The sequence below is a fragment of the Neofelis nebulosa genome, chromosome 3 (assembly GCF_028018385.1).
Source record: "Neofelis nebulosa isolate mNeoNeb1 chromosome 3, mNeoNeb1.pri, whole genome shotgun sequence".
In the NCBI taxonomy this organism is placed as follows: domain Eukaryota; kingdom Metazoa; phylum Chordata; class Mammalia; order Carnivora; family Felidae; genus Neofelis; species Neofelis nebulosa.
In genome coordinates, this window is record NC_080784.1 from 129140783 (window position 1) to 129154638 (window position 13856).

The 13856-nt window shown below is 34.9% G+C and overlaps 1 protein-coding gene across 2 annotated transcripts in view; it reads right to left on the minus strand.

Annotated features, from left to right (window-relative positions):
- Positions 1–13856, minus strand: part of GRID2 (glutamate ionotropic receptor delta type subunit 2) — a 1468772-nt gene that overhangs the window by 237784 nt on the left and 1217132 nt on the right. For both annotated transcript variants that reach the window (XM_058721904.1, XM_058721905.1), the window contains exon 12: positions 9746–9884. In XM_058721904.1, the coding sequence (XP_058577887.1) occupies positions 9746–9884 (139 nt within the window). The remainder of the gene's footprint in view (positions 1–9745; positions 9885–13856) is intronic.

Sequence of the window (13856 nt, forward strand, 5' to 3'; positions counted from 1 at the left end):
GAGAGGAGAAATGGCTCACACTGTTAAAGGGAGAAAGCTAAGGTACAAAGTGTTTTAAAAACTTGCCTTGTTATTCAGTAGCAAGAAAGAGGCTTGGACCTTTGAACTAGGTCTCCAGTCTCCTTCAGCAGCATTGCCAAACAGCCCTGCCTGCCGATTCCACTGTCACCAATTTCTATCAAGTACTCTTCCTGCATTAATTTCACAAAACATGCCCCATACTCAAATTAGCTCTTCTTGTATTTTTAACTGTTTTTTTTAGTGTGTGTGTGTGTGTGTGTGTGTGTGTGTGTGAGAGAGAGAGAGAGAGAGAGAGAGGGGGGGGGGAAGAGAGGGGCAGAGGGAAAGAGAGAGAGAATCTTAAGTAGGTTCCACACTGAGTGTGGAGCCCAATGCGGGGCTTGATCCCATGACCCTGGGATCATGACCTGAGCAGAAATCAAGAGTTGGATGCTCAACCAACTGAGCCACCCAGCTGCCCCCAAACTGGCTCTTCTAAAATGACTAAATCAAGTACTCCTGAGTGTAGGGTTTTTACCATATACTTATGGTAGATAGAACTTATTTATTCAGCTGACTTTAGGTAAGGAAGTAAAATAACAAGAGACACAGAGGAGACAGGAATTTATATTCTCAAGTTCTTAATAGGTTTCTGGATTTAGATGACTAATGTTGGGGAGAAAGAGAGGGGGACTTGAGCTGTTTAAAATAATTGCTCGTCCAGAAGGAGATCATGTTAGGGGTTGCAGGCACTTATTAGTTTGGCAAAGTTTTCATCTTAGCGATATTAGTGTAAATAGAGTCTATAGGAATGTTAATACAGCCCTGTTCCTAGGAATCACAAATAGAGTGGGAGACAAAACTTTTAATTAAATGCTCACTGAAGAGTGGCTTTGAAACACCAACATACTTCTGAGGGTTTTTATTTTTTTCAAAAAGAGAGAAAACCATGTCTATAATATCTAGATGGCTATATGTTTATAAAACATCCATCACTGTAGTACTTGGCTTTGACAAGTAAGCCATTTCAACACTGAACAATATAGAGTAAGGAGACGAATGTCTTCCTCTGTCTGTAGTGCCTGTGTACTCTGAAGTTAAGCCTATACAATTCTGTACTAAACTGAAACATAAAAGTGGTATGAATCAGACCCAGCTCACTTCAGCAACCTTGATTTTGGCTGTTCCTAATAAAGTGTGCAATTCCCTGCTGAGAGCTATGAAATAGCCTTCCACTGGAAGCCTGTGTGGGTGAGACACTAAGAAAACCTAGAGAGCACATCATTTGGGTCTCCTTCTCTTATCCTGGAATAACAGCACATAAAAATGGCTTTCATATTTCTTTCTGATTTGTTATGAGGTATATAAACAAGTCATGAGGTTCTACAGTCTCAGGCCAGAGTGTAAGAAATCACTTTCTGGTTTATTATTTAACAAATATTTATCTGTAATCAGCTATGTGCTCAAAAAGTAACAGCATCAGGTGCTGTGCTGATACAAAGGTGATAAAACCCTGCTCAAGAACATACATTTTAATTGAGAAGGTAAAACAAGGAGAATACTACTCCAGCACGAGGCTAGATACAGTTCAGGGTGTAAGCAAGGAGATGCAAAGTGGTTAAAAAAAAAGGAGGCACTAACTCTAGTTATGAACACCACGAGAAAGGCATAGCAGAGGAAGCAGCATGCAAGCTGTGTGTTATGAGGGGCAGTTAAAGAGGAGCTAAAAGAGAACACTTGCCTGGCCAACAGATGTTCTGACCCAGGTTCGGCATGGTCACTGTCAGTAGCAGCTTGACCATAGTGAGAGTTAATCAGGCTAAGGTGAGACAGCGGTCCTTATTTATGCTGAAATTTGGATAAGGCTTCCTGACAGCCAGTTCCTCTTCTCTTTCTTTTAACCTTTGGGGGCTATACACATTCTGTTTAGTGTATGAAATTGTGGACAAAATAGCAAAAATAATAGTTATTAGCACCACCAAAAAGGGTGGAGGGAAGAACAGTCCAAGGAATCTACATGGCCTCCTAGAGAACAAGTAGAAAAATGGAAGCAAATGCACGGTGTATCCAGGAACTGTGCTGTTATTTATGTTTCTATTTTTCCTCATTTATTCTTTACATTAAACCTATGAAGTTTGAGCCCATTATCTTTTTACCCTTAGGGAAAATAAGGCTGAAAATGATTATGGGAAATGGCAAGATCATTCGGCTAATAAGTGGCAAAGGATTTGAATGCAGATTTATTTAAATTCCTGGTCTCCTGTGCCTGTTTCTAGGATACCATGTAACTTAGAAATATCTGAAATTAACTTAGCTAAATATAATTCATCCATTGATTCTTTCTTGCAGAATTCGTTATTTTTCAGAAAACTTATAATGCCATTATGGATTTCATTCACTCATTTTAGTTTATTTATTTCATTCAGTTAAGGTTTAGTGTATTTGCTAATTGTAGAAGATATGGTCCACTAAGACAAGGTCTCCAGTGCTGGATTTCCCGGCTTACTATTCTAGGTTTTAGTTTCATCATCTTCAAAATGGAGATGAAAATAATGTATCTCTCATGGGGCTATTATGAGTATTAAATGAGAAAATCTAAGCAAAGCATTTAGGAAAATGTCTGTCATATAGCAAGCACTCAAAAATGTTAGCCTCCGTTATTATGAATACTATGTGCCAGGCATTCTGGGACACATTAAGGGCACAGATATGGATATGGCATAGCCCTTGCCTTTGAATAAGGTATACTCTCAAAGAGAAGACACATGTGTAATGGCTAATTGTGTTTGTGCAAATGGATGATGCCAGGAGAGAAGGGAGTTCTAGGTCATTTCAGGGAAAGGGAACAGCATGTCAACTCCACAGAGGTATGAAATGCCCTCCCAGAGTTTGGCTTAACTGGAGCATGAACAAGTGTGAGAATGGATTACAATTGGTGCCAGTAGACAGAAATGAGGCTGGGTCAGCTTTTGAAGGGTTCCATGTGTTTGGCTATGGAGCTGCATTTTACTTCAATTGGATGTGGTAATGATGGAGGTTTTCAAACTAATTTTAAGGATGGAAGAAAGTACTCCACACTCTGGATCATAAGCTTGAATGAGAAGAGAATGGGATAGAGGGAAGCAATAGTTGAAGTAAGAGAAAAGAGAATAAGAAGGGAAGCAGTAAGCAGGTAGAGTTGGGATCATACCCCTGGGCATTTATGCCAGAGAAATGAAAACATATCTATACAAAAACATAAGTTCACATAAATGTTCTTAGCAACTTCATTTGTAATAGCTAAAAACTTGGAGACAACAAAAATTCCATTCATTAGGTAAATAGTTACACAAACTGGTACATCCATACCATAGATTACCACTCAGCAATAAAAAGCAATGAACTATTGATGCATGCAACAACTTGGATAGATCTCAAGGGCGTTATGCTGAGTGGGGGAAAAAAAAGGCTATTTCAGAAGGCCACATACTGTAAGATTCAACTTATATAGGACTCTTGAAATGATAAAAATCACAGGAATAAAGAACATATTAGTTATTATTAGGGGTTGATGATGGTGGGGAAGAAGGAGTGAGGGTAGAATGAGGGAGATTTTTGTAATGGTGGTATAGTTCTAGATCTATTGCAGTGGTGGTTGTATAATCTATACATGTAATAAAATGGCACAGAACTATATGCATACATACACTGTATCCATGTCAATTTCCTTGTTTTGATATTGTACTATAATTATTTAAAATGTAACCATTGGAGGAAACTAGGTGAAGGGTACATGGGACCTCTCTAGGGTATATTTTTGCAACTTCCTGTGTATATATGATTACTTCAAAATAAACAGTTAAAAATGTTTAACTATTAATAGAACATATTGCAACATGACAAGCTGTGGATTATTAACACTTTGTCCTTCAAAATTTACTGTACTTTACTATTTTCTCAATACAGTCCTGTATTACATTGGAAATGTATTAAAATTGAATAAAAATAAGTCTGACTTATTTTTTGATGGCATAAAGCAAAAAGTAATTAACAGGCAGGATAAAGTCTAGGAATAGCAGACATTGAGATGCAGCTTTTCTGCAAAATTGCATCTGAAAAGTAGCCCAACCAGAGCGATTTCTAGAATTTTCTCACTGTAGTAGCTCTCTTCTTTATCTGTTTAGTTATGACATAGTCAAACACATTCTCTCGTTAAGAATCTTTAAAAATAAATAAACTAAGTCAATATTCCTGCATCTGCTATAAATGTAAATGGTAGCCTAGAGATACAAGGTCAAGCCAAATCTGTCTTAAATTTCCTTAATCATTTGGTATTTTCAAATTAAATGGTCCTGAAACAAAAGATATGTGGTTCAGGTTTTTATTAGATAGAAACCTACTAGTTTCCATACATTTCTACATCTTTTCTCTCCCACCCATCCTCCTCTGCACAGATTAAGCTGTCTTTCTTCAACGATGTCACTCTCCATTATCTCCAGGAAAAATTCCAAATTCCTTAACAATTCTTATCATGCCTTTCAGGGTTTGGACTCACTTTCCTTTTCTATTTCACTTCCTGCCACTTTCACATCACACATCTCAATCCAGGAAGGAAATTAACAGATTTTGATCATCTACACTTTACTAGACAGTCTCTGAGGAATTTCATCTCTCTTGCCTTTGCAAATATTCCCCAGTAAGCCACCCCTTCAGCCTTTTGAAATTCATCTTTCAAGATCAGAGTCTCAGATGATACCTCTGTGATGCCTGATAGTTTCTTTCCTTTTTCCTCCACCTCTTCTCCAAGTTACTCCTTCCCTGTGTTCACACAGCATTTCATAAAGAAATCTATCATAGTTCCCCTGTCATTAAATTCCACATTGCTACATCTTGAACTACATTGTGACTCAGGGCTAATACCAAAATATCTTTATAGCCTCAATAGTTAGCACGATGTTTAATGAGCACCTGCCAGTCCTACCACTCTCTCTCTCTGTCACCAGACCTGGCGAAAGACAGATTTCTAAGCCATATATATATATATATATATATATATATATATATATATACACACACACACACACACACACATATTCTGCTGAACTAAATGAATGAAGGTAATATATTTATTTAGTTTTTATAGTTATAAATACAATAAAAATTTGGTTTGCAAGCATAATTTGTTCCAGAAACATGCTTGTAATCAAAAGCACTTGTATATCAAAGCGAATTTCAAGAACCATTGGCTTGATGTTTGGCATCATGTACTGTGAGTATTGCAAGACATCACTCATTTATCAAGTTAAAATTTATTAGAAATGTTTGCTCGTCTTGTGGAACATTCGCAGAACAAATTACTCTCAGTCCAAGGTTTTGTTGTACCTCCATTTCCAAAAAGCATGATTGCAATGTAACTTTAGCAAGTTAAATAGTAACTTGTTAGAGACAGTTACATAGTGAGGGCAAAGGAAAAAAGAAATAATTTCATTGAGTGAGTACCTGCCAGTCCTACCATTCTCTCTCTGTCACCAGACCTGGTGACAGACAGATTTCTAAGCCCAGGGCTAGCTCATACTCTATTGTATGGCATTGAGAAAAACCATTGCTCAATTATTTGTTTCCTTTTCTAAATGTGAGTAAATGTATGGATACAAAAGTCTTGTAATTAGTATGCTAGGGAAAAAGGAGTCACTTCCAGTGATAGAGTATCTAATGAATCTTTTTGCATACACTTGGAAACAAATTTATCAGAAATTAATTTGTTCAGTGACTGCATCAAAAAAACCCCTCAATATTTGTTTAATCATACCTCGAACATTATGGTGAATTAATTCTTTAAAAATAAAAATATGGTGGGATTTTGGAATTCCTTTGAATAGACCCAAGCTTACTTATAGTCCCAGGAAATGAAAGACCTCAAGTTTCACCACCAAAGATCAGTCTGATTCTAAAGTTATTAATGACTATAGATGTACAACTGTGATTTCCCTCATAGCTCTTTTTACTTTATATGTGAAAGAAGTAGGTTTCTGAAAATTGCATCACAACAAAGACTAATGGAACTGATGTTCATGATGTTATTACCTGGTGTTTACTTTGAAATTACCTTCAGAACTTCACATGCTTCATTTCACCATTGCCAATTTTAGCCTGGTTACCAGTAGAAACAAGTACATTCCGTTTTCTAGCTATCTAAAAGCAATTAGCCACATGTTGTTACCATTTGATGACAATGAACAAGCCCAAATGTCATTGGAGTTTTGTAGAAATTGGATATTTTTTTCTTTAGAAATGGAACTGTATATCTCAATATTACCAATCCCAACTGTGTCACAATCTGTCACATTACATCATATCAAGCAGCAGAACACAGTTATCACTGAAGGGGTATAAAATTAAACATGGGAATTATCTTTTTCAGGGAAAACTCACTTTCAAAATTTTAGTTAGAGGCAAGTGTCAACTAGAAGATTAGATGTTGATAAATATCTAATTTTGAAAAAGGGGTCCATTTTGTAAAATGTATTCAGCTTTCCAAGAATAAGTCTGTTGGGTTTCCCCTACCAGACTGTAAGAGTTTCTGTCAACCATCTATTCAGAAGTAGCTGCTCTACCCCTGTCCCTGACTTCGTTCTAACTACCTCTGTCCCTCTGGGTCTAGAGAAGCCACTTTGATTTTGGGGAATGAACCTGTGGCTGGTATAGGTGTGCCAATGGCACAACAAAATGAGGTGGAAAAAAGGTGCACAGACAAGTGCTGCTTCATTTAGTGATGAGAAAATCTTACGAATATAAATGATTAAGGAGCATGACATTGGATGGTATTGTGGGTTTTTTTGTCTTTTCTAAGAAAAATTAAACTTAGGATTTTACAAGAAAGTTTGACGTTAGTTGCAAATGGAACTTTAAATGTTTCCAAGAAACACTGCAGGCAATTATGCTTACCAACACAGCTGAGGCATGAAATTAGAAGATATCTTTAAGTTTGGGGAGAGAATCAGGCTTCTTTTAGCTCCTTTGGCTCTGATTTTTCCCCTTTCAAAATTAGTTTACTGATAAGATTAGAAGGGAGGGAGATTTATTATACCCAATGTTGACTTTTAATAATGTGAGCCAGCATTAGAACGAAATAATTTTTTTAAGAAATGAATGCTCAGTTATTGTGGATTGTGGAACTATACATGAGGGAAACATCATGTGAATTGATAATCTTTTTTCCATTAGGTTTTACTTTTAGAGAAACCTATGGGTGCAAAAATTTGATTGAGGCTTCTGCTCCCACTGCTATTGCATAAAAGTCGAGATACAAATTAATGTTGGCAAAGTTGATAATGACTAAATAGTTCAGATATACACAAACACCATGAGGTCTGCAGCCCCAGGGAAGCAGAGTTGCCAAACAAAGTGTAGAAACCATCACTAGATAAGGAAAAATTTCACTGGATAAGACCATGGATTGGTGTCAGATTGGCATGGGTTAGACTTCCAGCTCTGGCACTATTGGTTATGTGATCTTGAGAATTTAACTTGCAAACTTTTGTTTCTTCATTGGTGTAATGGGAATAACAGTAATACTTGTATTATCAGGGTTTTTTGAGGAATAAATGACATAATACATGTAACATGCTTAATAAATTCATAATAAACTCTCAGTGAATATTAGTCATAATTATTATGATGATTGCCATTTATTATATAAAATCCATTATTTCAAAGTTTTCTTCATTTATTTATTTAAAATGCTTCAAGTCAGATATGAACTACACTGGTTCTTAGCTCAAGTGCACTCAAAATGTGACAAGTTAAACATAATTGATAGAAACTAGATTAGTGAGATATAATACTCCATCTTAAGTTTTAAAACAATTTTTCTTTGTGTGATTTCTATCGATTGGATCTGTCAAGTGGTCTTCCCCTGAATGGCAGATATCAATTATAGATTTAATTAGTTCATGTTGGGATGTATGCCTACAGAATTTATCCCACATAAAAATCACCCAGATTTTGATATTTTATATCCTCAGACCAATGAAGGATTTGAAAAATGTCACCCTTTATATCCCCTTGCTTAGTAATGAACAAGACAATGACACACCCTTTATACCATTCTTATAAACAACTGGCCATACAAAAGTCCAAGGGATGGGAACTAGAGTGGTAAGTTTAGTTAGAATATAGGTTCAATAATCAGACAGATTTAAGGTATGGTCTTTAATCAATCACTTATTAGATGCATTGTTTGAGTAAGTTACTTATATTCTCAACTTCAGTTATAAAATGGGTTATTTAATAGTATGTCTTTCAGAAGATGGTTGCTAACGATTAAATGATCAAATGAATGTAAAACATTCAGCGCACTCTGGCTTTCTGTGAATGCTCAATAAAAGTTAATTGTTATTTTCGTAATTTTACTGATTTCATTGATTTCTTGGCTGGGTGTTTGTAATCATTTTCATTATTGGTTAAAATATGGGTTTATGCTTTCCATGAACTTCACTGTGTACCATTTATAACTTATACCACACATAGAATTGGCTACAAGGGTAATAAGAGGGTATGAAGATTCTGCACTAAAAAATTGGGAAAAAACATTTGAGGAGCATGATTTGATGACAGAAATTGGAAACATCCCTCAGACTGGATGAAACTGTCTGTTACTGTCATTAGTTGAATTTGGGGGTTTCAATTATATATGACAAATAATTGAAGAAAAATATCCCACTTCTTTATAGATCATTAATTCCTGATTTTATTTTTAGTATTGCATTATAACAGTTTTGTGGCTATTAATGGACTTCATTTACAAATTTTTTAAACACAAGAAGAACTCTTATACTTTCCTTTAAGGATAAGTTAGTTCTCTAATGAATTCCTTAACAAATCTAATTATTCATAATGTTGAATTGTCAGTTTTGTTGAGAATGAATGTTCTTCAACTCTAGGAAAATTCAAACTATTTTGTTTTTGGATGAATAAAACATTTTCAGGAAAATGTTTCTTAAAATGATATATAGAACATTATGTTCTAATATGGCAGAAGTTGCATATTGAAGCTGATTGTATGCATGAAACCACAAAAGCAGAAATGGCTGTGCTTGATCAAAGGCCTTTGGGCTCTTGGGGCTCATGGGAGTGGCTTTTATGAACTGAGGCACTGGCTTAAGTAACTTTAGGATTTAAGCAAATGTATCATAGTTACAATTTACCACCACTGAAACTGGAAAAGCAGCAGTAATAATGACCACATTAGCTATAATACATTGAAGAGATAAACACAATGTGGTTTTAATCTCTTGAAAGCTATCCTCTCTCTCCCTCTCCCCCTGCCTCCTTCCTTCTCTTTCCCTATATGTCACCTATGAATCACCTAACGTCTTTCCAACTATTTACTCAGACAATGCACAATGGGTCAGACTCCAGACAAAAACTGATACTGTCAAACTTGAAATATGTATATTTTAGTATGACTCCTTTCCCTTCCTTTTTACAATGTTGCCCAAACATAGTCATACTCTGTGGAACCTAGAATACCAAATATGTGTTATTCTTCCAGGAAAATGTGGGAAGTGATGCAAAATTATACCCAGAATTTTATTTTTTCAAAAATGTATCACCAATACTGTGATAATTGCATATCACAAAATTAAACCTTTACTCAAAAGGAGGGTGTAAATTTATTATCAGGTATCATATACTTATTTAAATAGGTTTGGCTACTCTCATCATTTTTCATTCTTTGTGGCTACTGGAATCTTTGTCTACTTACTGGATGGAGCTTTCAATGCGGGTGATAGTGAGGAAAGCAGCAAGATTTGCTGTGTAAGATGAGATGACAATCAATGCAAATAGCCACCAAGCCCCCATCATCATTCGAGTAGCCAGAGTCGTGTATGGGACCTCCCCACCTGTAGAAAGAAGCAAATAGAATAAAAGAACATCAACAAGTATTTATTGATAATCTACAGTCATACACAATCAATACCAAATTAACTTTTAAGTACTGAAAAATCTTTCAACACAACAACAACAGCATTGATTTCTGTATTTTGGTTATGTTTATTACTTCATATTTAATTCCCTTTTATGATACTTTTTAAGACCCAGACAAAAAGAACCATTATAAATACTTAGTATAACTTGTTTAAGTGATACTTCTTCTACCTTATTATTCAATCTTGGAAATAGTTACTCTCTTATAATAACCAGGTAACTACTTTATTTCCAAATGCTTGATTATTCAGTAGTTAGGTGATATTAATACTATTATGCTTATATTTAATATAAACTCAGATTTCTACTTTAATAAATAATATTGAAAATCATTTTTGGCTAAGTTCCTTAGATTCATAGGTTACATATATATTTATACATATGTATACATATATGATATATAGCATAATGTTATAGACTATATAATATAGTATATAATTACATATATATCATATCTTCTTTATTTATTCATCTATTGATGGACACTGGGTTGCTTCTATATCTTGGCTACTGTAAATAATCCTGAAATAAATGTAGGGGTATATATACCTTTTTTAATTAATTTTTTTAAAACTCCAGTATAGTTAACATATAGCATTTTATTAGTTTTAGGGATACAATATAGTGATTCAACAATTCTATGCATTATTCAGTGCTCATCACAGTAAATACCCCATCATTTATTTCACCCACACCTTCACCCATCTCCCTTCTGGTAACCATCAGTTTGTTCTCTATAGTTAAGAGTCTGTTTCTTGGCTTGTCTCTCTCTTTATTTTTTTCCTTTGCTTGTTTGATTTGTTTCTTAAATTACACATATGTGTGAAATCATATGGTTCTGTCTGTCTCTGACTTATTCAGCTTAGTATTATACTCTCTAGCTCCAACCATGTTGTTGCAAATGGTAAGATTTTATTCTTTTTTATGGCTGAGTAATAATCTTATATATATATATATATATATATATATATATATATAGAGAGAGAGAGAGAGAGAGAGAGAGAGTACATAACTCTATCCTATATATATATATATATATATATGTATATATATCCTATATCCCATATCTATATCTTATAAGATATAACTATATCTTATATATATCTCATATCTTCTCTTTATCTGTTCATCTACAAATGGACACAGGCTGCTTCCATAATTTGGCTATTTTAAATGCTGCTGCAATAAACATCAGGTTGCATGTATCCCTTTGAATTAGTGTTTCTGTTTTTGTTTTTTTTTTTTGTATTTTTTGTATTAGTGTTTTTGTACTAGTAAATACCCAATTACTGGATCTGAATTAGTGTTTTCATTTTCTTTGGGTAAATATCCAGTAATGGAATTATTAGATCATATAATATTTCTATTTTTAATTTTTGAGGGACTTCCAGAACAGCTGTTTTCTAGAGTAGTTATACCAATTTACATTTCCACTAATAGTGCACAAGAGTTCTCTTTTCCAAACATCCTTATCAACACTTGTTGTTTCTTATCTTTTTGATCCTAGCCATTCTGAGAAGTGTGAGATGACATCTCATTGTGGTTTTGATTTCAATTTCCCTGATGATCAGTGATGTGAGCTTGCTTGCATGTGTCTTTTGGCCATCTATATGTCTCCTTTGGAAAAATGTTTATTCAGGTCCCCTGCCCATTTTTTAATTGGTTTGCTTTGTGTTTTTTTTGTTTTTGTTTTTTGTGGTTTTTTTTGTTTTTGTTTTTTTTGTTTTTTGTTTTGGTGTTCAGTTGTATAAAGTTACATAAAGTCTTTAACCTTGATTAGAGTTGTTATCACCCACATGAAAGATACTTGTTGAACTTTAACCATGGCATAAAATCTGCAACTTCGGTAATTCAAATATTCTTGTAGAATCCCCCCCAATTATTTGATATCCACATTTAGAAATCAAATGCTAAATGTAATGATATGTTGGCTTCCAATTCTGGTAATTCAATCCTCCCACTGTAAAAACAATCCTCCCACTGAGAGCCATTAGACAAATTAAACATACAATGCATTTAAGAGCTTAAAGAAGCAACAAAAAACTAGAAGACCAAGGTCCTGGAGAAGAAGAAAATCCAGAAATATGACCTGGTATGTAGAACTGCTTTCCCAGAGATATAAATAACAATTTAACAAGAGGAAGCTAAGAGACTGAGAAGTTGAGCAATGATTTTTCAGACTTCAAAGCTTTAAAACTTAGGGCCTAGGTCTTGCCAAATGGAGGGAGGTGGACCAGAGAAAACCAGAAAATCTTCATTTGCTTAGAAACCAATAATTACAATTGTATTCAGCCATGGGTCAAAGAAAAATCACAGGAGAAAAGAAGATTTTAAAGTTGATGATAAAAATGTTCCACACCAAATTCATTAAGTTTTAATAGCTAATGGGATACAGCTAAATTTGTGTTTAGAAGAAAATTCATAGCCTATGATATATAAGAAGGCTGAAAAATCAGTGAGCTACTCATCAATTTCAAGTTAAAAAAATCACCAATATAAACCTAAAAAATATAGAAGGAAGGAAATAATAAGTATAAGAGAAAAAAATAATAAAAGAGATAAAATACAATAGAGGTTAATCTAACAGAAGTTTGGTCCTTGAAAAGGCCTATAAAAAGCTGTTGAGAGTGATCAGGAATATAAATAAAGACACAAAAATACAACAGGAGTAAATGGATACATTGCTACAGATGTTATAGACACTAGAAGGATAAAAAGAGGAGGATTTTATGTACAATTTTATGCTAATTATTTGAAAATTGAAGTGATAAAGACAAATTCCTAGAAAAATTTTCACCAAAAGAAGCAGAAAGCTGGAATGATTTTATGATTTTTAATGACTTTGAATTTACAATTAAAACTTACTCACCAAAAAATTCAAGGCCAGTGACCTTACTGGAAAAATTTACCAAACTTTTTAGTAGTAATTAACTCTATTTTACAAACTCTTCCTGAAATTAGAAAAAAGAAATGTCCTATTCCATACATTTTATGAAGAACTTTGACAACAAAATCTAAAAAGGTCATTCCAACAAAGGAACATTACAGGCTAATCTTTCATATGATTGTAGATGCACAAGACTTAAATGAATTAACAATCTGAAAATTGCAATTAATAAATAAATAAGAATGTTTGGTTTATTATATGAAAGCTAGGATTTGGTTTGGCATTCAGAAATCAATCACTGGATTCTGATGTCACTGAGATGGCAACATAGGTTGTGGCTGATTTTGCTCCTCTTCATAAGAAGAACAATTAACAACTGTTAATAACAAGACACCACTGAGGACATGAGGGTGGGGCACCCACCCCTGGGCACTGAGACCAAGACTGACTACATCAAAAGGGTAAGAGAAGTGGCTACACATTGACCACATGGACTTCTCCCAGGACAGCACAGTACCACATAGAGAAGTCTCTCCTGAGCTTCCAGTTCCTCCAGTGGGAAGAGGGAACCTGAGGTGGGGGGAGACCAGCCCTATCCCAGCTTTATGGGTTAATTTGTTGGAGTCCCTACTCTGATCTCACCCCATGAGGATTGCAAAGGACTCTGTGAAGTCAATCACTAGGAATCTGATTATGATGGAGAAGTAGGAAGGGGTTGCAACAACCAGCACATGGATGTTGGCAGACCCAGTTCACACCTGTCATACCCAAGTAGTAATCTCAATCTAATTTGTTCATCTGTAGAATGAAGTTGGGAGCACACTCTGACCAATAAACACATCTGCTTGAAGATTTGCCTGATTCGGATCCTCAAATGAGGACTGTTGCTGGCCCCAGAGCCCATTTTGCCCTAACAGGGAGCTGAATTATAGCCCCACCCGCTGTGGAGAATGTCTTCTGGCACCATCTGGCCAGAACAGCTGCAGCAACTCCTGGAAAC